The sequence below is a fragment of the Lepus europaeus genome, chromosome 3 (assembly GCF_033115175.1).
Source record: "Lepus europaeus isolate LE1 chromosome 3, mLepTim1.pri, whole genome shotgun sequence".
Classification (NCBI taxonomy): Eukaryota; Metazoa; Chordata; class Mammalia; order Lagomorpha; family Leporidae; genus Lepus; species Lepus europaeus.
Window position 1 is genome coordinate 67,309,320 of NC_084829.1, and position 24,512 is coordinate 67,333,831.

Consider the following 24,512-nt stretch of genomic DNA (forward strand, 5'->3'; position numbering starts at 1 on the left):
TAAAAAATATAGACAAAAACATCTTTGCTTTTGAAACCAATACTTAACTGTTTGATCATCGCTCTTGCATTTCTTATGTTCATATCTAATAGGGAGAGCCTGGTGCAATGGGATTGCCGGGACTAGAAGGATTTCCAGGCATAAAGGTAAGCACAGGGGTTAGAAAACTGCTGATTCATTAAGCATTAAAAATGGTTACTGAGGTGGGCATTTGGCATAGTGGTTAAGATGCTGCCTGGGACACCCATAACTCATGTTAAAATGCCTGGTTCTAGTCTGGCCTTTTCACTTCTCATTCAACTTTCCGCTGATGAAAATCCTGAGGAGCAGCAGACAATGGCTCAAGTACTTGAGTTCCTGCTACCCACAGGGGATACCTGGATAAAGTTCTAGGCTCTATAGTTAAAGCATGTTTGAACCCCAGATGTTGCAGGTAGATGGAAGATCTTTCTCTGACTCTCTATCTCAGTCTTTCTATGTTTCTCTGCCTTTCCAATAAAATGAACAATAATAAAAATGATTTTTAGGAAGCAGATGCAAAATCTTTTTTAAAAATGTTTACTGTGTACCTGTTTTAGATAGGGGGCATACATAAAGGAACAAAACAGACAAAACTCTCCATGGTCAGGGAACTTATATTCTAACAAGAGTACCTAAACCAAAAGGATACACATAATAAAATGTAAATAACATTGTTGGTAAATGCTATAGAAAGAAAGAAATTGTAGAACACATTAAGGGGAATCAGAGTACTGGGGTGGAGATAAGGGTTGTGTTTTTAAATAGGGTGCTCTCCAAAGGCAAGATCTGAACCAAGACTTGAAGGAGGTTACAGGAGGCAGCCAAGTCCCTTCTCGTCTGAATGAGGAATATTCCCAGAAGAGGAAACAACAGGTCTAAAGACTCTGGGACATGAGGTGTTCTGTTACATCCAAGAAGACTAGCTGAGTGAGGGAGGAGAGAGTTGTAGGAGTGGTCAGAGAGGTGAGGGAAGGAGTGGCCCCATCAGAGGAGCCATGCTACTCAAAGTGTGACCAGCAGAGGACCATTGCCAGTCTGTAAATTTTGTTATAGGTTCTACACCAAGGTCAGTACAATAGTTGAAAGTAAGCATCTAAAAATATGTCCAGTAATTTGTCTCAAATTGCCTCACAAACATGTAATCAGTAGACTTACCTTAGTTTGTGAATATTAGAAAATTAATAAGAAACTGTTCCTTTACCCCAGGTGATTTGAGAAGTACTAATAAAGAAGATTATCAGACATTGTAATGACTTTATCTTTTGCTCTGAGTGAAACGCAGAGCCATTGGTGGTTTCTGAAAAAAATGATACAACCCGCTATTGGAAGCAATAACAGAAGCAGGAAAACCAGTTAGAAAAACTATGTAGTTATCTGAGTGGGAGTGGAGATTGTCTCAGATCAGAGTGAAAACATTGGAGGTAGTGAAAAGTGACTGGGTCCTGGATATATTTTGAAGATGGAGCTGGCAGGATTTTCTGATTGATTATATGTGGATATGAGAGCATAAAGAGAAGATGTCTTCAAATTTTAGGGCATGAGCAACTGATAAACCTGTCATCATCTGAAATAAGGAGTGCTGTGCACAGAGCCCATTGTTAGGGGCAAGGATGATCAAGAGTTTAATTTTGGACATGAGGCCAAATTGGGAGATACCTGCTGGACAGCAAAGTAGATGTATTGAGTTGGCAGATTTCTTTTGGAAAGAAATCTAAGTGGAGATACAGAGTGGGCTGTCCTAAGCATATGCATGCTCTCTTAAAGCAAGGAGACTAGATAAGATGATCAAGGGAACAACAATGTATTTTTTTTTTAAAGAGAGAAGAGTTTCAAAGACTGAGTCCTGAGAACCTCCAACATTAAGAGATTAGAAAGAAAATGAAATTTTGAAAGGAAATGGAGAGAGGCGCCTTTCTCTGAAGGGAGGAAGGAACCTCCACTGTGACATGGCCTTGACTAAACAAGTTCAGAGTTGGTGAACTCAAGGGACTTCCATAGCCTAGACAGCTCATAGCAAGAGTCTCGGGTGATTGCTGACGTCATAAATAAGAGTGCCAATTGTTAAATCAACAACGGGAGTCACTGGGTACATGCTCCCCATGTAGGATCTCTGTCCTTAATGTGTTTTACTATGAAACGTAAAGACAATACTACTAGTCGAACAGTACCCTGTACCTTGTGCGGTTGTGTGAGTGCAGCCTGTTGAAATCCTTGCTTAGTATATATTTAAGTTGATCTTCAGTATATGAAGGTAATTGAAAATGAAACTCGATAAAGGGCGGGATGGGAGAGGGAGAGGGGAGGGCCATGGGAGGGAGGGAGGTTGGGGGGGGCACAACAATACAAAACTTGCACTTTGTAAATTCACATTTATGAAATAAAAAATAAAAAAAAGAAAGTAGATGGAGATATGACCAGGGAGGTAGGAGGAAATTTTGGTTCCCTGGAAGTCAAGTGAAGATAGTTCAGAAAAAGGGATTGATCACCTGTCCCAAATACTGCAAATAGGTCAAAGTAGCATGGGGATGGGGTCAAGTAGAACATCCAAATATTGACAATTTATTTAACAACAGAAATCATGGGTGTCTTTGACCAGAGATATTATTAGTATTTGTACTGGCAAGAGCAACTTCTTCACTTGAATGCATTTAAGAAAGAATGAGAAACTCTGATTAGAGACAGAAGGTACAGTATAAACAATGCTCAATAAGTTTTGCTGCAAAGAAAAGCAAAGATATGATCCAGAGGCTGCTGGAGGAAGTAGAGTCATGATTTTATAAGATGAATTCTTTAAGACCATACAAATTCCAGAATGTTTATGTGCTGAAGAATGATCCAGTAGAGAAGAGGAGAACTGGTGTGGTGATATGGGGACAGGGAGAAAGAGAAGAGAGAACGGCTAGAATAATATCTTTAAACAGCTACAAGAGAAAGGAGCCTAGTGAATGAATGTGGGGGTTGACTTCAGAGAAGAACAGAGATATCTCACCTAGAGTAACAGTTGGAAAGCAAAGGATGGGGGACAGGTACTGATGTGGAGGAAGATGTATTGTTGGAACTTATCAGAGCTTTTTCTTTCTGATCACTTAAGTTTTTCTCTGAGATGGAGAAAATCAAGTAATCATATGACAGTGAGGCAAGGGAAAGAGGTTGGGGATGTCAGGGGAAAATCTTCTGGAAGGGAGGGTTTGTTAGCTCAGGGACTTCAGAAACATGATGGCTTAGTAGCCTTAGGAGTCCCTTCCAGTTTACAATCATGAACTGAAGGGAGACCAGCTGGTGAGATACTTGTGTCATCTATAAACATTCAAGTAAAGGCTCAGAACAGGAGGGGTGTTGGATTTAAGCAATGTTCTGGTTTTGACAAGTGATGTGCTAAATGCAAGAATGTGATGACAGGGTTAGTGGTGTGCACAAAGAAGCAATTGTAACAACCACCATGGACTTTAAAGCTGGCAAAGAAAGGAGACAGCCATCCAGGGAGTGAGGAATAATAATTGGGCTATCAATAGATAGATAGGTCTTGGGATTCAAGGAAATAAAAGGAGTGAGTTAGAAGGATGGGAAGTTGTGGTCCAAAGTTGAAATGTATGAAATTAAGATTAGGGAAGGGGTGTATATTTTTGTTGATAAGGTTTCAGGTGTAACTATGAGAATAAGAATCAAAATTATTATAGGTGAATGATTAGGAAATGAGAGACTCGAATGTTGAAAGTAGTCAATATTAATCTATCAGGCATGCAAATATTGAATAGAAAGCTCAGTATATTAATTTCAAGAGTGAAAAAATTATTTAAAAAGGAATAAAGTGAAACTGATGAAAATTACCTATTACATTCTTTGCCAAATTTTCTTTTTTTTATTTAGTAAATATCAATTTCCAAAGTACAGTTTATGCATTACAATGGCTTTCCCCCCCACCATAATTTCCCTCCCACTCGCACCCCTCCTATCTCCCTCTCCCTCTCCCCTTCAATTCACATCAAGATTCATTTCCAATTATCTTTATATACAGAAGATCGATTTAGTTTATATTAAGTAAAGATTTCATCAGTTTGCACCCACACAGAAACACAAAGTGTAAAATACAGTTTCAGTACTAGTTATAGCATTGCTTCACACTGGACAACACATTAAGGACAGATTCCCACATGAGAAGTAAGTACACAGTGACTCCTGTTGTTGATTTAACAATTTGACACTCTTGTTCATCGCGTCAGTAATCTCCCTAGGCTTTAGTCATGAGTTGCCAAGGCTATGGAAGCCTTTTGAGTTCACCGACTTCGATCTTATTCCAACAGGGTCATAGTCAAAGTGGAAGTTCTCTCCTCCCTTCAGAGAAAGGTACCTCCTTCTTTGATGGCCCCGTTCTTTCCACTGGGATCTCACTCCCAGAGATCTTGCATTTAGGTCTTCTTCTTTTTTTTTTTTCTTTTCCATGGTATCTTGGCTTTCCATGCCTACAATACTCTCATGGGCTCTTCAGCCAGATCCGAATGCCTTAAGGGCTGATTCTGAGGCCAGAGTGTTGTTTAGGACATCTGCCATTCTATGAGTCTGCTGTGTATCCCACTTCCCATGTTGGATCTTTCTCTCCCTTTTTGATTCTATCAGTTAGTATTAGCAGATACTTGTCTTGTTTGTGTGATCCCTTTGATTCTTAGACCTATCCGAGCCATCGAATGTGAACTGAAATTGATCACTTGGACTAGTGAGATGGCATTGGCACATGCCACCTTGATGGGATTGAATTGGAATCCCCTGGCATGTTTCTAACTCCACCATTTGGGGCAAGTCCGATTGAGCATGTCCCAAATTGTACATCTCCCCCTCTCTTATTCCCACTCTTAAATTTAACAGGGACCACTTTTCAGTTAAAATTTAAACACCTAAGAATAATTGTGTGTTAATTACAGAGTTCAACCACTAGTACTAGAACAGAACAAAAAAAAATACTAAAATGGATAAAGTATTACATTGTACATCAACAGTCAGGACAAGAGCTGATTAAGTCACTGTTTCTCATAGTGCCCATTTCACTTCAAGAGGTTTCCCCTTTGGTGCTCAGTTAGTTGTCGCCGATCAGGGAGAACATATGATATTTGTCTCTTTGGGACTGGCCTAATTCAATCAGCATAATGTTTCCCGGATTCCTCCATCTTGTTGCAAATGACCGGATTTCATTGTTTTTGACTGCTGTATAGTATTCTATAGAGTACATGTCCCATCATTTCTTTATCCAGTCTAATGTTGATGGGCATTTGGGTTGGTTCCAGGTCTTAGCTATTGTGAATTGAGTTGCAATATACATTAATGTGCAGACAGCTTTTTGTTTGCCAATTTAATTTCCTTTGGGTAAATTCCAAGGAGTGGGATGGCTGGATTGTATGGTAGGGTTATATTCAGGTTTCTGAGGAATCTTCAGACTGACTTCCATAGTGGCTTTACCAGTTTGCATTCCCACCAACAGTGGGTTAGTGTCCCTTTTTCCCCACATCCTCTCCAGCATCTATTGTTGGTAGATTTCTGTATGTGAGCCATTCTCACCAGGCTGAGGTGAAACCTCATTGTGGTTTTGATTTGCATTTCCCTGATTGCTAGTGATCTTGAACATTTTTTCATGTGTCTGTTGGCTGTTTGTATTTCCTCTTTTGAAAAAAGTCTATTGAGGTCCTTGGCCCATCTCTTAAGTGTGTTGTTTGTTCTGTTGTTGTGGAGTTTCTTGACTTCTTTGTAGATTCTGGTTATCAACCCTTTATCTGTTGTGTAGTTTGCAAATATTTTTTCCCATTCTGCTGGTTGCCTCTTCACTCTCCTGACTGTTTCTTTTGCAGTACAGAAACTTCTCAATTTGATGCAACCCCAATAGTTAATTTTGGCTTTGACTGCCTGCGCCTCCAGGGTCTTTTCTAGGAAGTCTTTGCCGGTACCTATATCTTGCAGGGTTTCTCCAATGCTCTCTAATAATTTGAAGGTGTCAGGTCATAGATTTAAGTCTTTAATCCATGTTGAGTGAATTTTTGTGTAAGGTGAAAGGTATGGGTCTTGCTTCATGATTCTGCACATGGAGATCCAGTTTTCCCAGCACCATTTATTGAATAGACTGTCCTTACTCCAGATCAAATATAAGTTTGAAATCCTTGATCAAATATAAGTTGGCTGTAGATGTTTGGATTGATTTCTGGTGTTTCTATTCTGTTCCATTGGTCTAGCCATCTGTTTCTGTACCAGTACCATGCTGTTTTGATTACACCTGCCCTGTAGTATGTCCTGAAATCTGGTATTGTGATGCCTCCGGCTTTGTTTTTATTGTACAGGATTGCTTTGGCTATTTGAGGTCTCCTGTGTCTCCATATGAATTTCAGCATCATTTTTTCCAGATCTGAGAAGAATGTCTTTGGTATTTTGATTGATATTGCATTGAATCTATAAATTGCTTTTGGGAGAATGGACATTTTGATGATGTTGATTCTTCCAATCCATGAGCATGACAGATTTTTCCATTTTTTGGTATCCTCTTCTATTTCTTTCTTTAAGGTTTTGTAATTTTCATCATAGAGATCTTTAACGTCCTTGGTTAAGTTTATTCCAACGTATTTGATTGTTTTTGTAGCTATTGTGAATGAGATTGATCTTAGAAGTTCTTCCTCAGCTGTGGCATTACGTGTGTATACAAAGGCTGTTGATTTTTGTGCATTGATTTTATATCTTGCTACTTTGCCAAACTCTTCTATGAGTTCCAATAGTCTCTTAGTATAGTTCTTTGGATCCCCTAAATAAAGAATCATATCATCTGCAAAGAGGGATAGTTTGAGTTCTTCCTTCCCAATTTGTATCGCCTTAATTTCTTTTTCTTGCCTAATAGCTCTGGCTAAAACTTCCAGAACTATATTGAATAGCGGTGGTGAGAGTGGGCATCCCTGTCTGGTACCAGATCTCAGCGGAAATGCTTCCAACTTTTCCCCATTCAATAGGATGCTGGGCGTGGGTTTTTCATAAATTGCTTTGATTGTATTGAGGAATGTTCCTTCCATACCCAGTTTGCTTAGAGTTTTCATCATGAAAGGGTGTTGTATTTTATCAAATGCTTTCTCTGTATCTATTGAGAGAATCATATGATTTTTCTTCTGCAGTCTGTTAATGTGGTGTATCACGTTGTTTGTTTTGTGAACATTGAACCATCCCTGCATACCAGGGATAAATCCCACTTGGTCTGGGTGGATGATCTTCCTGATGTGTTGTTGCATTCTATTGGCCAGAATTTTATTGAGGATTTTTGCATCTATGTTCATCAGGGATATTGGTCTGTAATTCTCTTTCAATGCTGCATCTTTTTCCAGCTTAGGAATTAAGGTGATGCTGGCTTCATAGAAAGAATTTGGGAGGATTCCCTCTTTTTCGATTGTTCTGAATAGTTTGAGAAGAATTGGAGTTAGTTCTTCTTTAAATGTCTGGTAGAATTCAGCAGTGAATCCATCTGGTCCTGGGTTTTTCTTTGTTGGGAGGGCCTTTATTACTGTTTCAATTTCTGTCTCAGTTATGGGCCTTTTTAGGTTTTCTGTGTCTTCCTGGTTCAATTTAGGTAGGTTGCATGTGTCCAGGGATCTATCCATTTCTGATAGATTTCCCTGTTTGTTGGCATACAAGTCCTTATAGTAATTTCTGATGATTCTTTTTATTTCTGTGGTGTCTGTTGTTATATTTCCTTTTTCATCTCTGATTTTATTGATTTGGGTCTTTTCTCTTCTTTTTTTAGTTAGTTGGGCCAATGGGGTGTCAATTTTGTTTATTTTTTCAAAAAACCAGCTCCTTGTTTGGCTGATTTTTTGTAATTTTTTTTTATTCAATCCTGTTGATTTCTTCTCTGATTTTTTTTTTATTTTTGACAGGCAGAGTGGACAGAGAGAGAGAGAGACAGAGAGAAAGGTCTTCCTTTTTGCCGTTGGTTCACCCTCCAATGGCCACCGCGGTTGGCGTGCTGCAGCCGGCGCACCGCGCTGATCCGATGGCAGGAGCCAGGTGCTTCTCCTGGTCTCCCATGGGGTGCAGGGCCCAAGGACTTGGGCCATCCTCCACTGTACTCCCTGGCCACAGCAGAGAGCTGGCCTGGAAGAGGGGAAACTGGGACAGAATCCGGTGTGTCGGCGCCGCAAGGCGGAGGATTAGCCTAGTGAGCCGCGGCGCCGGCCTTCTTCTCTGATTTTAATTATTTCTCTTCTCCTACTAGATTTGGGTCTGGTTTGCTGCAGGTTTTCTAGATCCTTGAGAGGACTTGAAAGCTCATCTATTTGGTGCCTTTCCAATTTCTTTATGTAGGCACCTGTTGATATAAACTTTCCATTACATTTTTCTTTTTGACAGTGTCTATGCTTCATATGTGAAAGATAACTATTTTTTTAAGATTTATTTATTTGAAAGAGAGAGAGAGAGAGAGAGAGACGGGGAGAGATCTTCCATTCACTGGTTCACTCCCTGATAGCTGCAATGGCCAGGGGTAGGCCAGGCAAAAGCCAGGAGCCAGAAACTTCTTCGGGGTCTTGCACATGGGTGCAGGGCCCCAGGCACTTGTGCTATCTTCCACTGCTTTTTTTAGGCAATTAGTAGGAAACTGGATCAGAAGTGGAGCAGCCAGGACTTAAGCAAGTTCCCTTAGGGTTGGCAACTTTACCCCGTATGCCACAGTGCTGGTCCCAAAAGATATTACTTCCATTTTGGATGTTGGATTTTTTATTCTAGTTGGCCTTTGCCTTGCATTTCTGTTTAATATTATTAAAAATGTAACTTTACATAGTGATATCTAACACAAATTTTCTTTATGATTTCCTGTTTTTATGAACAAAATGACTTTTACATTCATTTCAACAAAGAAACAAAATGACTTTTACATTCATTTCAACAAAGATCAGCTAGTGTAGTCTTCTTACTATTTTATGGTCACGTTATTTTTTATGTTAATTTATATGAAATTTATGTGGGATTTAGTGTAAAGAGAGGAATCAAACTTTTTGCAAGGTAATTATTTATTTGCACTATTTGTTGAATAATGCAAACTTTTCTTTACTAAAGTCCTATTATGATTTCTTATCTATATCTGATTCATTATTTTTTATTGTTACACTGCTAATTTTATGCCATTACTCCAGTTATCACAGCTTTATTACATATTTAAATATTGATGGTGCTGGTATCTTTATTATTCTTTTTTATCTTATCTCATTCATTTATTATTCCAGGTGAACTTTAATATCATTTGATCAAACTACAATTTTGTACGAATTGCATTAAATTTATAAATCAGTGTGGGCAACAATGACACCTTTACAACATTGTCTTGCCCACCAAGAACAAAGTATAGCTCTTCTTTTAATCAAGTCTTCTTTTATATCCCCAAGTGAAGTTATGGTGTTTTTTTAATGTAGGTTCTGCCCAACAAATTGCCATTTTATTATCCCATATATATTCACTACTACTTTCAGCACTATCAGTTTTATCTAAAACACCACACTGCCTCTTGAGAAAGAATTCACTGTGTTGTTCAGAGAAATTCAAAGGATTTTTTGATGGGTCAAATCACAAGAACTACAGATTCTTAGTTCTCTACCTTTTTATTCTAATATTATATACATTGAGTCAAGTATAGGAAAAGCTTGTCAGAAGATGCTCCAAATGTGTTGGGAAAAATATTAATTTTAGCTATAAGTATATATGGGATACCATTATCAAACAGGCTTTTAGCCTAGTGGTTGTGATCCACACGTCCCACATTAGAGTACCTGGGTTCAATTCCCAGCTCCGGCTCCAGACTCCAGTTTCCTGCTGAGGCAGACCCTGAGAGGCAGCCATGATGAACCAAGTAATTGGCTTCCTGCCACCCACGTGGGAGACCTGAATTAAGTTCCTGGCTCCCAGCTTTGGCCCAAACCTAACCTCTGACATTCCTGGCATTTGGGAAGTGAACCAGTGAGTTCTCTGTCCTTCTGTCTTCCTCTTTTTAGCTCTTTCTTTTCAAATTAATATTTTTTTAAAAATATTGTAAAGTTATATGAATGCTTGTTTTAAGACTTTATTTATATTGGTTTTGTGAAAATAAAAGTTGTTAACAGGTTCAATTGGCTATTCATCTTGTTGTTTTCCCATCTACTCTCTAGCTTTACATCAGCTAATATTGATTAACAGTTATAAAATCAAAATTATATTTGAGCATTAATTTTATATCATAAATGGTTTAGAAATATTATACATAGTAATTTATTTTTTAATCTCCACAGGGGGATAGAGGCCCTGCAGGTCCCCCAGGAATAGCTGGTATATCGGTGAGTTCAGATTACCTTTCATTATTCTCACAGATAACATTACTTTTTTATAGAAAGCTTTCATTTAATAAATATAAATTTCATAAGTACAGCTTTTGGATTATAGTGGTTTTCCTCCCATACCCACCCTCCCAACCCCAAGCCATCCTACCTCCTACTCCCTCTAACATCCCATTTTCATTAAGATTCACTTTTAATTATCTTTATATACAGAAAATCAACTCTATACTAAGTAAAGATTTCAACAGTTTGCACCCACATAGATACACAAAGTATAAAGTACTGTTTGAAAACTAGTTTTACCTAGGACTTGTTGTTAAATGCCAAAAGACATTTTTGAACTGTACATTTGATCAGATTGTTAGCTTTTTCTGTTTCATTTCTTTTGAGAACCTCTGAATAAAAAACATCTGAAATTAAAAAAAAGAAAACTAGTTTTAAGTTAATTCTCATAATACAACACATTAAGGACAGAGTCCCTACAAGGGGAGCAAGTGACCAGTGACTCCTGTTGTTGATTTAACAATTGACACTCTTATTTATGACATCAGTGATCACCCGAGGCTCTTGTCATGAGCTGCCAAGGCTATGAAAGCCTCTTGAGTCCACAAACACCAATATTATTTAGACAAGACCATAATCAAATTGGAAGTCCTTTCTTCCCTTCAGAGAAAGGTACCTCCTTCTTTGATGGCCCCTTCTTTCCACCAGAATCTCTCTCACAGAGATCTTTCATGTAGGTCATTTTTTGCCCCAGTGTCTTGGCTTCCCATGCCTGAAATGCTCTCATGGGCTTTTTAGCCAGATCCAAATGCCTCAAGGGCTGATTCTGAGGCCAGAGTGCATTTGTCATTCTATGAGTCTGCTGTATGTCCTACATCCCATGTTGAATTTTTCTCTCCTTTTTAATTCCATCAATTATTATTAGCAGACACTTGGTCTTATTTTATGTGATCCTTTTGACACTAAATCCTATCTTTATGACCAGTTATGAACTTAAACTGATCACTTTAACTAGTAAGATGGCATTGGTACCTGCCAGTGGGATTTGGAGTCCCATGGCAAGTTTTTAGCTTTACCCTTAGGGGTAAATCTGAGGGAATGTGTGCCAAACTGTAAATCTTCTCCCTCTCATATTCCTACTCTTATTTTTAACAGTGATCAATTTTCAATTGGATTTAAACACCTAAGAATAATTATGTGTTAAGTAAGGATTTCAACCAATGGTATTAAGTAGAAAAAGTACTAAAAAGAATAAAATGGTAAGATGTTCCTCAACAGTTAGGACAAGGGCTGATCAAGTCATTGCTTCTCATAGTGTCAGTTTCACTTCTACAGATTTCCTTTTAGGTGCTTAGTTGTCACAGATAAGGGAGAACATATGATATTTGTCCCTTTGGGACTGTCTTAGTTCACCCAGCATGATGTTTTCCAGATTCCTTCATTTTGTTGCAAATGACCAGATTTCATTTTTTTTTTACTGCTGCGTAGTATTCCATAGAGTATATATCCCATAATTTCTTTATCTGTCTTCCATTGATAGGCATTTAGGTTGATTCCATGTCTTAGCTGTTGTGAATTGAGCTGCAATAAACTTTAAAGTGCAGACAGCTTTTTTGTTTGCCAATTTAATTTCCCATGTGTAAATTCCGAGGAATGGGATGGCTGGGTCGTATGGTAGGGTTAAATTCAGGATTCTGAAGTATCTCCACACTGTCTTCCATAGTGGCTTTACCAGTTTGCATTCCCACCAACAGTGGGTTAGTGTCCCTTTTTCCCCACATCCTCGCCAACATCTGTTGTTTGTCAATTTCTTTATGTGAGCCATTCTAACCGGGGTGAAGTAAAACCCCATTGTGGTTTTGATTTGCATTTCGCTGATGGGTAGTGATCCAGAACATTTTTTCATGTGTCTGTTGGCTGTTTGTATTTCCTCTTTTGAAAAATGTCTATTTAGGTCCTTGGCCCAACACAGATAACATTCCTAAATCCATCAACCTATGTCTAAGTAATAAGAATGACTGGGAGTGCGTCATAATTCCTAGGGCAGCATGTTCCTAAAATCTCCAGTTTAAAAAATAAAGCTGCCTGTCTCCTACCTTGAGTACTCCATTTTTTAATTTCTTATTTACATTTTATTTTATTTAAAAATGTATTTATTTGGGCTGGCGCTGCGGCTCACTTGGCTAATCCTCCACCTGCGGTGCCGGCACCCCGGATTCTAATCCCGGTCGGGGCACCGGATTCTGTCCCGGTTGCCCCTCTTCCAGTCCAGCTCTCTGTTATGGCCCGGGAAGGCAGTGGAGGATGGCCCAAGTGCTTGGGTTTGCACCCACATGGGAGACCAGGAGAAACACCTGGCTTCGGATCAGCGTGGTGCGCCGGCCGCAGTGCGACAGCCGCAGCGGCCATTAGAGGATGAACCAACGGTAAAAGGAAGACCTTTCTCTCTGTCTTTCTCTCTCACTGTCCACTCTGCCTGTCAAAAAAAAATTATTTATTTATTTGAAAGGCAGAATTACAGAAAGAGAGAGGGAGAGACAGATCTTTCATCGGCTGGTTCATTTTCCAAATGACCACCACGGCCTGAGCTGGGCCAGTCTGAAGCCAGGAGCTTCTTTTGGACACTGACATAGGTGCAGGTGCTCAAGTACTTGGGCTGTCTTCCACTGCCTTCCCAGGACACATCAGCATGGAGCTGGATTGGAAGTGAGGCAGCTGGGTCTTGAACCAGTGCCCATATGGGATGCCAGCATTGTAGGTGGCAGCTTTACCTGCTATGCCACAATGCCAGTCCTCTTTTTTAAATATTTTAACAGACTTCATTTTGTTTTCCATTTTTCTTTTTAATTTTTTTCTTATTTATAGAGGAAACAAATTTCATCTATTTCATATATGCAGTTTTAAGAGCTTAATGATACTTCCCATCCTATCCTTCTTCCCTCCCTCTCTCCATTCTTCTTTCCTTTTTTCTCCTAATTTTTACAATGGCATACTTTTGATTTTTTTAGTCTTTTTAAAAATTGTTTATTAATATAAAGAGAATAGATTTCATTTATTTCATAGGTATAGTTCTAATAAGATAACCATATTTCCCTAATCACAAGCTTAACCTTCCACTAAATAAAAAATTCAATGAGCAGGAAATAGAAAAACCACTGTTCCTCAGGAGTATAGACTAGGGCTGTAAACAATAATTAAATCTCAAAATGTCAATTTTTCTAACATGCATGAAATTTTTTTGCACTCTATATTAGCACAAATCAGTGAAAACATGATATTTCTCTTTTGGGGATTGGCTTATTTACTTTTTTAACTTTTTTCTTCCCAAGTCACTTTTACGGGGATAAAGAAAACCCCCACTACCTGTGACTGTGCATTAATGTATGAGCACAGCTTTGAAGAGCTTTTGTGTTTCTTAGTTCTTGTCATATTTCAACATTCTTTAGTTATGAAAAAGAAAAGTTCTCCTCAGGCGACTACTTCAAGTTTCTTAGATGAAGCTGCAGCCTGCCTGAGTTATCCCTTAGCCTGCTGTTATTAGTGGAGCTTTATTGCCACTAATGTTTCCTCGTAAACTAGCCCTTCAATCCTCTCAATCATTTTTGTTGCTCTCTGGTGTCAAATGTTTTAATCTCATCAAGGTCTTTTCAAATGAATAGCAAGTGCTCCAGGAAAGGTTGAAATCATTTCTCTGAGCCCCAGGGATCATTCTGGTCTTCATTCATGATGCTCTAATTAAAATGTTGTGGTCACGCTTTATGAATAAGAGGCCATTTATCCTCTTGCTAGGTGCCTCTGCAGGACAGGTCCAGGAAACATTATAAGAAAGTCGATGGAAACCATGTGCTTGAATCATAGGAACTGAGAAAGATAGGAAAGGGCATTGTAATCACCACCCACCAACCACTGACACCTACTGGAACCCTACCCACCCAGGGCCACACAATACACCCAAGGCCCCAGCCATTAACCCATCCCTTAAAGTGCCTTATTCCATTTCACTGCTAAGTCTGAACAAAAAATAAAACACCAACCATAATTTGTAACTTTTAGACAACATCCCCTTATTTGGCTATTATAGTCGAGTTAAATATTTGTATGATCATAAAAGAAACATGGAGGGGCCAGCGCTGTGGCACAGTGAGTAGGTTAAGCCTCCACCTCTGGTGCTGGCATACATATGGGTGCCAGTTTGAGTCCCGGCTGCTCCACTTTTGATCCAGCTCCCTGCTAATGGATCTGGGGAGGCAGCAGAGGATGGCCCAAGTGCTTGGGCCCCTGCACCCACATGGGAGACCCAGAGAAGGACTCTGGCTCCTAGCTTCAGATCAGCCCAGCTTCAGCAGTGGCTGTCTGGGGAGTGAACCACCAGATGAAGGATCTCTCTCTCTCTCTCTCTCTCACTTACTCTCTTGCTCTCGCTCTGTAACTCTGCCTTTCAAATACATAAATAAATCTTTTTAAAAAAGTAACATGGGGGCCGGCGCTGTGGCTCACTTGGTTAATCCTCCACCTGCGGCGCTGGCTGCCTATATGGGTGCTGGGTTCTAGTCCTGGTTGCTCCTCTTCCGGTCCAGCTCTCTGCTGTGGCCCAGGAGGGCAGTGGAGGATGGTGCAAGTGCTTGGGCTCCTGCACCCACGTGGGAGACCAGGAAGAAGCACCTGCTTTCTGGCATTTGGGGACTGAACCAATGGATGGAAGACCTTTCTCTCTGTCTCTCTCTCTCTCTCACTGTCTATAACTCTGTCAAAATAAAAAAAAATTTAAAAAACTAACATGGATATATTTTCCTTAGAAATCACTCCATAATTTTTTTTTATTACATGAAGTTTCACCACACCCTCAATCCCATTCTCTCACCACTCCATCTACCACCCACCAGTCCTAGCACCTGTATGGAACTTTGTTTCTGGAATTGCCTTCAGAATGTCCCACTTATTTGCACATCCCATTCTTGTTTCTATGTCATATAATGGAAGTTTAATTTCCCCCAGCTGTGACTACAAATTACTTTTTGCTTTTTACACTAAATGAAGTTTTCTTCAAAGAAAAAATATTGGGCCCCATTGAAAGTCTTTTAACTATATGCACCAGACTCAAGAAAGGCAATCCAAAGAGGAATTCCACAGATATCTCTAAAGGATGCAACGTAATTGAAATAAGGGGCTAGCCTGCCACTTCCTGACATTTACTTAAAAAAGCAGTTTCCACATAACTGACAATTACAGAAATAAGAATGGGTAAACGTTTTACATACTGCAAACATGCAACTGTGCACTTAAAAATACACCCTCACTTTTTAGTCCTGTAACTTCTTCTGCCTCAGAAATAACATATAGTGCTGATGGTTACATGACAAGTATAAATGTGATTAGTGCTACTGAATTGCATCCTTAAAGATGGTTAAACAGTACAAAGGTTATGGATATTTTACCACAGTAAAAAAGTGTTAAGATTATTCTTCTACTTGAAGGTATGCAGGGCCTGTTCATGCAGATACATTATGGTCACTCGATTGAGTACCAAGGGGACCCAATCATGCCCTTCCTGGAACAGACCTGTCTGACCTCTGGGAGTAGGTACAGAGCTACCAGGGATTTCTCTGGAGCTTCTTTTCTCTCAGGTCGTATGTGGGCATAAAGGAGAAGTATCTCAAAGTGTTGGCAGTGGGTAGGGCCTTCAGTCAGCATGTTCTCCATTCTGTTCTCTGAGCTCTCTGCTGGTCCCATCTGATCCTTGGGATAGCTTCCATCAGCATCCTGAGGCCTTCTCTCAGGTATAAGGCCAGTGTATTCACAACCCCTATTACACACCAGGACTCTTGTGGATGTTGGCCATCTCAGCGCCAGCATAACATTCCACTCAGACCCACAGAGGCTCCTTCTTGCCCACACTGACTGTGGAGACCCAGGGATGCCCTTTCAGATCCTATGTCTACCCAGCTGCACCACTGTGCCATATCTGTTCCCACCAGAGGGAGTCCTCCCAAAATTCCAAACAGCAAGAAGGGAAATACCTGTTCATTTTCATATTCTCCCAAAACCTACTGGCATTTCTCCAGAGTCAGCCCCACTTCTACATCCACACATTGTAGTGTGTCTTTCTTGAATGTGAGCAGGTGGCTCCTTCTCCAAAGCCACGCTGTCCACTCGGTCTGGACCCCTTCAGGCTTCCCCACATCCAGCCTCTGCTGGATCATCCCCACCAGCCTTCCTGTGGGTTCTCAATCCAAGCCTTGGAGTGTTGGAACAAACCTATCTTCTCCTCTCCATTTCAACAGAACTCAGAATCTCAAGTCAGGTGTTTTTCTTCATGCCATCCTGCAATAAGCTTAAAAACCCTCTTGTACAACTCAAAGCCTAAGAAAGACTTCTTTTACCCTGTATGCTCTTCCTCCTGCTGAAGTAAAAAAGAAAAAAATGGGTCCCAAAAATGAAGATCTGTTGGTTTAATATTTTCAAAAATATTCTCCCCTCCCACCCTTCCATTATCCACACTAACTTGCACTCCATCTGTACCATACCACCTGCAAATTAGGTATGTGTCAAGGCATACAAATACCATCATTCAGGAATTGGGTTCCTAACATTTCTGCTTGACCCACAGGGAAAACCTGGTGTCCCAGGGCCTCCAGGAGTTCCAGGGGAACCGGTGAGTGGCCACTTTATTTTATAACAGTTGCACATTGCTATATTTGGCTACAGTTTTAAAGAATTTCTTGGAATTTTTTTCCCTATGAATGTGTTTATAGGGTGAAAGAGGACCTGTTGGAGATATAGGTTTCCCTGGACCAGAAGGACCCTCAGGAAAGCCAGTAAGAATCATTTACTATTTCAAATTTGCCACTTTGAGAAATGGTCTAAGCGTTACCCTCTTCACCTTTATTCAAAGTCTGATTTGAATAAGCAGCTTCCAGGGAAGTAAGAGCAGGGTTCAGAAATACAATTGGGGGTGCAGGCAGGGGATGTTCTCTCCGTGTTTCCTAGATCTATGTGATATCTTTATATCTTAAACAATGGTGAAGAAGATGAGATTTTTGTTTCAAGGGCCAGAAAATTCCTATGTTTAATGTTCTAAGCAGAGTTAAAACATTACATGACCAGTCACATCCTAAAATATAAAAGGAACCTAAGCTTACAGATATAATACCTATACGTTAAGCTGAAGTGAAGCTATTTTCTCAAACTCCGCCTCTTTAGAAATGGGCCTTGTTCTTACACTTTCATAAATCACTGCTACTGACTGTATCATTCCCTTGTGTCCTAAAGGAACTCTTGGCTACTGATATATAGTATTGATGTGACATTGTAACTATCACCCCTAATTCAGTTCCACATTTATTCATCTAGTCTCTGCTGTTGGCTGAAGATGTTCTGGGCCCTTGGGGAAGGGGGTATGAAGATGAATAAGACATTGTCCACACTCAGATTTATTTTTTCAGGAAGGCGGCTGCTCCCTTTACTTCTTTATTTGCTATGGGATGTTTAGGTAGAGACAAAGACTGAAGATGAACAAGCAGCACAGAGCTCATGAGACAGCTCAATGCATTGTGAGCCTTCAGGGCTGGTGCATTCTTGGGCCACCATCTCCTCAGAGAAGGCAACATGGGGGAAAAAACTGAAGGTATATGCATCTTAGAGTAAGGGAGATCTAGGTCTACACTATGATGCAGAGTCTTTTATAAGTCACTCAACTGACGTGGCATACAGAAAACATTTCCATTGCCTGGTCATGGGGATTACTTGATAAATAGTAGTTTCATTCCCTGCCCCCTTTTTGGCTCCCCTTACCAACTTCCCATCCAACCCCTCTAAGCCATTTTGTAGAAGTCTGCTGGTGAGTGCCCAGGGGACTGTACAAAAACCAATTTGTTCACTCAACAAACCTTTCCTGAGTACCTAATAAATGCTAAGCACTATTCTGGTTGCTAACAATTCATAAGGTTTGTACTGTCATTTAGGAACACAGATGCCAAACAAATAGATACACACAATTTCAGGTAGAAGTTCTAGGTAGGTCTAAGTACAGTATCATCTAATCTAGATGGTCAGAGACTACCCGATACTTGAGCAGAAATTTCTATGAAGTAAAAACATCAAGCCATGGGAAGGTTGAGGAGAATACAATATCTGGAAAAAGAAATAGCGAGTACAGCAATGAGCCCAGTGAGGTCAAGGAACAGAAAAAGGAATGAAATCAAGAATGAACTAAGCAAAAGAACAAAAGGGAAGACACTAAGGGAGAAGCAGGCAGAGTCTGGACCACAAGGAGCTCCTAAGGGAATGGAGTTTGGATTTCATTTGAAATATAATAGAAACTAGAGCTTTTGTGGCAGGGAATAAAAATTATCAGACTACATTTTAAGGTTCCCTTTGACTATTTAGTAGCGAGTTGGCTTTAAGAAGCAGGATAGAAGCAGGTGGAACAGTGAGGAAGCATTGCCATAAACTCCATGAAAAACAGTGCTGAGAATATGCAGATCACAAGGATGGTAATTTAGCATGTACATTGAAGCAAGCACCAAGAAGACTTGTGGCTAGGCTAGATGGAAGTGTAAGCCAAAGAGGCAAATCAAAGTCGTGGCTTGGAGTCTGAGCAACCACAAGAGAGAGGTGCTACTGGGTGAAATTGTGAAGACTGAATATAGGTGGGATTGGGAGGGAAACCCAAGAGTTCTCCATGAGATTGAAGTACTAGTAGCCATCCAAGTGGAAGTACAAAGTATGTGGTGGGTATACTTGCCCAGGATTAATAGACAGGCCAGATTTAGAGAGATTGATTTTGGTATTTAAACCTGAGTCTGGATGAAATGAAGTCAGTGTGAGAGAAAGGGAGGAGACTACTTCAAATGTTAGGAAGAGGATCTAGCAGAGAAGACTAGAAACTACAGCTAATGAGATAATTGAAGAAAAACAGGTAGGTGAGATTTCCTAGACAACAAGTGAACTAAGAGTTTAAGAGAAAGGAGGGATCAACCACAGATGAGTAGCATGAACTGGTAATTCTCCACTGTATTTACACTATGGAGGTTATTCATGGCAAAAATTATAACACTGTAGTTTCCTGATTAGAATAATCCCATTGGAAGAGGAAAATTTGGTGATACAAGGAAATGAAGATTAAGCAGATGGTGAGGACTGGTATTCTATTCATCAGTGGAAATTGGTTCTAAGGAGGAATAGGAGCAAGTCATTCTTCTTAAATGCAAGGCGGTGTATAAGTTGGGGTACCAACACATGTAGGTCATTAAATCTGCTGAAGGGACAGTAGGGGTTGCCTCCTGTTTATTTTATCAGTTAAAGAAGAATCGAGGTCAGCTAAGCATGGAGAGCAGGAAGGTGATACTGTATATCTGAAGACAGGGAAAGGTGTGAAAGTATACTTTTGGAGAGAATAAAAAAAGAATCAATTGAGGAAATACAGTAGGATGACCTTGTAATGATACATTTCAGCCAATTGGGGAATGAATCATCAGATGAAATATCTCTCTCTCCCTCTCTCCCTCCCCCTCTCTCTCACGCTATATCTCTCTCCCCTTCTCCTTCTCCCTATCCCTTCCTCTCCTTCTTCCTCGTCTCTCTCCCTCTCCTTTGTCACTCTGCCTTTCAAATAAATAAGATAAAACCTTTTTAAAAATTAAAAAATTTTAGAAAGCAAGACTCCCACCACCTCCCCCCTCATATACAAACACCCATAAAAGTCTTTGATATATTACTAGAGAAGAAAAAGAAAAAAAATGGATTATAGGGTTATTCCTTTCCTTACATTGTTACTAAAAATGTGAATTACATTTTTATACTGGATTAATTTTTTATTCCAGGAACACAGTTGCTTCTTTCACATCCTGTCCTTAATCAGCTTGTCTCTTGTTGCTTGTGTTCCTGGATGTAATAAATACTTTGAACTGTACACTTCAGATCACACGTTCTTAAAGTATTCTAAATAATTCCCAGGATGCTTCAGAGAGGTTGGGGGACTAAGGTTGGGTTATCAGTTGTGACAGATTTCACTGTAATTTACAGCAACAAAAACATGCAGTTGTCTGCAATTCCATTCTCACAGAATCCATTCCAGCACAATAAAAGTCTCCTCGGCTTTTCAGAGGAGCAAGTCCGTGCAATTGCCTGCTAGCTAAGAAATCATATTTCTCACCTTGATCTCCCTCTGCAAATCACATCTCAAAAACTTTGGGCCCTAGGTATTTGGTTTGACCCCAAGTCCTTTTCCTTCTTATATCTCCTAGCCAGTAGTTCTCCCCGTCTTATAAATCTCCAGACAGGACTCAGCTTTATTACCAATTCCATAACTGCCTTTTAAAGTTCAAGAAGCTTCTAGTTTTCTAATAAAAACTCCCTATTTAATACTCTCAAAAGCCATGATTACAGATTTCTTGCTTTCCTTTCCTATTTTCAACCAAAATATAACAGTTGTTCTCCAGCTGACAGTTTATTTCATAGTAGGTCCATGCTCTGGCCATGTTATCAAATTTTCCCAGCTGTAACTGAGATCATTTACTGAGAATGACTTTTTGTGCTGGAAAATTTCTCATTAGAAGGTAACAAAAATTCCATACCCCAGCAAGCTAGTGTCATGGGATACCTTCTATTGCCTCGGGAAATACCTAAGAGGAAAATAAGTAAATAAAATAAATTTTGTTGACTATTCAAAATGTGCTGTACATTTTCCATGTTATTTTATTTAATCCTTACCTTAAGTTAATATTAATAGTGGTTAAGGAAATTGTCCAAGCAAGTTAATGAAGCCACTAAATGACGGAAGTTTTGTTTGTTTGTTTGTTTTTTTAAACCAGAGATAGACAAGGAGATCTCTCATCCATTGGTTCAGCCAGGGCAAGACCAGGTAAAATCCAGGGGCCATGAACTCGATATGGATCTCCTGCATGGGTGACAGGGATGCAACTACTTGAGCCCTCCCTGCTGCCTCTCAGGAGGCACAGTAGCAGGAAGCTGGAATCAGGAGCACAGCCTGGACTTGAACCTTGGCACTCTGATATAGGATGCAGGCATTCCAAGCAGCATCTGAACCACTGTGCCCCCAGAGTCAGAATTTGAATTCAGGGCTGATTCTACTGATTTTGTTGTCTATTACCAAATTAGCTCACCAAGATCTCAACAGAAATTTGATTAAGGAGGGGCAGGTGTTGTGACATAATGGATTAAGCTGCCACTTGGAATACCCACATCTCATATTGGAGTGTCGGTTTTTAAGTTCCAACTAGTTAGCTTCCAATCCAGCTCCCAGCTAATGTACCTGGGAAGCAAAGATGATGGACCAAGTTCTTGAGTCTCTGCCATTCATGTGAGAGACCCAGATGGAGGTCCTGGCTCCTGGCTTCAACCTGACCCAGCCTTAGCTGCTGCAGCCATTTGGAAAGTAAACCAATAGATGGAGGCTCTCTCCCTACCCACCACCACCACCCATCATTCTGACTTTCAATAAATAAGTAAATCTAGTTTTAAAAAGTATGACTAAGGAACTGTCCTTGAAACCTTATTCTTTCATTGTGTTTAATCGTATCAGTTAATGCAGATTTAGAAATATTAATCAATTTTTATCTTTATAGGGAATAAATGGAAAAGATGGATTACCAGGTGCTCAGGTATGGAAAATACCATTTAAAATAAAAATTGTATTGCATCCAGAATACTTACCAACATTTATATCAACAAGATTGATGAAAAATCTTTGGCAGACAGTAATTTTTAGCACGACATCTGTTTTTCAGGGCATCATGGGTAAGCCTGGAGATAGAGGCCCCAAAGGAGAACGTGTACGTATATTACTATTATGATTGCTATTCAAGTCTGTCTATTACATCTGTCTCTTCATTTGGGCTATACAATTATGTATGTAGGTTCCTGAAAATTTCTCAATGTGTAAAAAGAAGACTAGCTTGTATGTGACCCAAGATCTCTTACTAGGCAGAAAATGTGACAATTAAAGGACACAGAAGCAGATCTTCTGGCAGGTACACCTACATGGTTGCATTTGCACACAGCTAAGTCTACCCTGCTGATCTGGTTTACAAAATTTCCATGAACTTTTTGAAGCCCTCATATATAGTGAAGTTACTAGTAATGCCAATTAGGTGGTATACATTTGTGTAAACTGGGTTGCTGATATTGTTACTTCCTGTTATTTTCTTTAATATCTTTTTTCTAGTAGAACTAATGTCACTCCATAGCAAAGGTTACTCAAGCATCAATGCTTACTATAATTCTATTTAGGGTTGCTGTTGGGTGTGATGGTAGGCACATGTACATTTGCATACTGGTGTCTGGCTTACTAGTTTTTATTTGTTACTATACAAGTAATCCATGATAGCTAAAGGAAATACAAATAATATAAAAGAAAGAAAAAATTTACCTTGTCCCCTTACATAAAGATAAACACCATTGATATCAGACATATTTCCACCTCTCTTACTCTTGTACATGATATACACCTCTATTTATATGTATCAATATAAGTAAATATATATGCTGTTCTAAAAAAATGGATTCACACTGCTATGTAAGTGATTTTCCCCTAACAAAACACAATAACTACCTTTCCTTTGTCAGTAGATACAGATCTTCATCTGCTTTTTAATGGCTACCTGTTATTCTACTCTAGGGATATGCCTTATTTCACTTACCTAGCCCCCTTTTTCTGAGACATTAATCTTCTCCCAATTTGCATATTAATAAGCATCATAAAAGTTAACATCTCTGTACCTAACTTATGAAAGAATTTTAACATGTTAGAGATTGCAGAGTGCCAATCACTGACTAAAGTGTCCTATTTTTTTTTCAGTTCTCTCAGAAATCTCTCCAAATGTGGACTTGGTTGATAGGCCTGTGTGCAGATGCGATTCTGTAGCTAAGAGAGTAGTGTTAATGTTAGATTCATCTGCTTTTTTTTTCTTTCTACATGGCTTCTTTCTATATATCTTTGCACTCCATGATCACATAGATTTTGGCAATTGTTCACTTATTTTCATTATTTTCTAAAGCAAGAGAAAAAGAATTTTGTTTTTGTTTTTTCAGAATAGTCACAAGTGAAAGAATAATAGTGAAATGCAGGACAGCCTTAAGCACAATTCCTTTGTATTTGATGTGAGCATCACCTCCTGGGTTTTGTAACTGAATGTTTGAAAATCTATGTCTGAAACACCTACCATGCAGGGCCTGTCCTCTATTTTTTTAAAAGCTTTTATTTATTTATTTGAGAGGTATAGTTACAGACAGTGAGAGAGAGAGACAGAGAGAAAGGTCTTCCTTCCGCTGGTTCACTCCCCATATGGCCTCAATGGCCAGAGCTGTGCCGATCCAAAGCCAGGAGCCAGGAGCTTCTTCCAGGTCTCTCATGTGGGTGCAGGGGCCCAAGCACTTGGGCCAGCTTCCACTGCTTTCCCAGGCAAGAGCAGAGAGCTGGATCAGAAGAGGAGTAGCCGGGACTAGAACCAATGCCCATATGGGATGCCAGCAAAGCAGGTGGAGGATTAACCTACTGCACCATGGCACCACACCCATCCTCTATTTCTTTCTCTCCTCCCCATCATTTCTTGCACAAACATACAGTATTAGATACATGGAAGGATAAAAGACAACATTAAAGAAACCACATATCAGATTTAGACATAGCTAATATAGTCTTATTCCTATTTTGTTATGACATCTTACTCAACAAATTCTAATACATCACCTCTGCTGTTGAGTGGGAACCCTCCTCCTTAGCTACCTGCTTTGAACTTTTCAAAGACTCTCCTTTCTCACCATCATAAGTTGTATAAATTTAAGACACAGTGAGCACATACCTGCACACACATGTAAAACGTGAGCACACATAAGACATAAGCACAAACCAAAATAGTCTACTAAAGACCATACAAACAGTAGAAAGAAGAGGAGGGAAGCACATGATTTAGGAGAGGTTCTGAGTGTCCTTGAGTTTTTCTAAGTGAAAACTCCATGGTGAGATCCTCTTGGCAATCTTCCTTTATTACTACAAAGAGATCCAGACCTGAAGTGACAGCTGGTGTCAACTTTCAAAAGGGCCACCATATTATCGTAGACAGAGTACAACTAGCATTGTCACTAACATTTATATATTGAATGCTCCCTATGTGCTAGATATTGTTGAAGCACTTTACTTAGGTTAAGTCATTTATT

At 39.6% G+C, this 24,512-nt stretch overlaps 1 protein-coding gene across 1 annotated transcript in view; it reads left to right on the forward strand.

The window, feature by feature from the left end:
• Positions 1-24,512, forward strand: part of COL19A1 (collagen type XIX alpha 1 chain) — a 415,287-nt gene that overhangs the window by 352,486 nt on the left and 38,289 nt on the right. The window contains exons 40-45 of the mRNA XM_062187570.1: positions 93-146; positions 10,290-10,334; positions 16,945-16,989; positions 17,090-17,152; positions 21,923-21,958; positions 22,085-22,129. Of these exons, the coding sequence (XP_062043554.1) occupies positions 93-146; positions 10,290-10,334; positions 16,945-16,989; positions 17,090-17,152; positions 21,923-21,958; positions 22,085-22,129 (288 nt within the window). The remainder of the gene's footprint in view (positions 1-92; positions 147-10,289; positions 10,335-16,944; positions 16,990-17,089; positions 17,153-21,922; positions 21,959-22,084; positions 22,130-24,512) is intronic.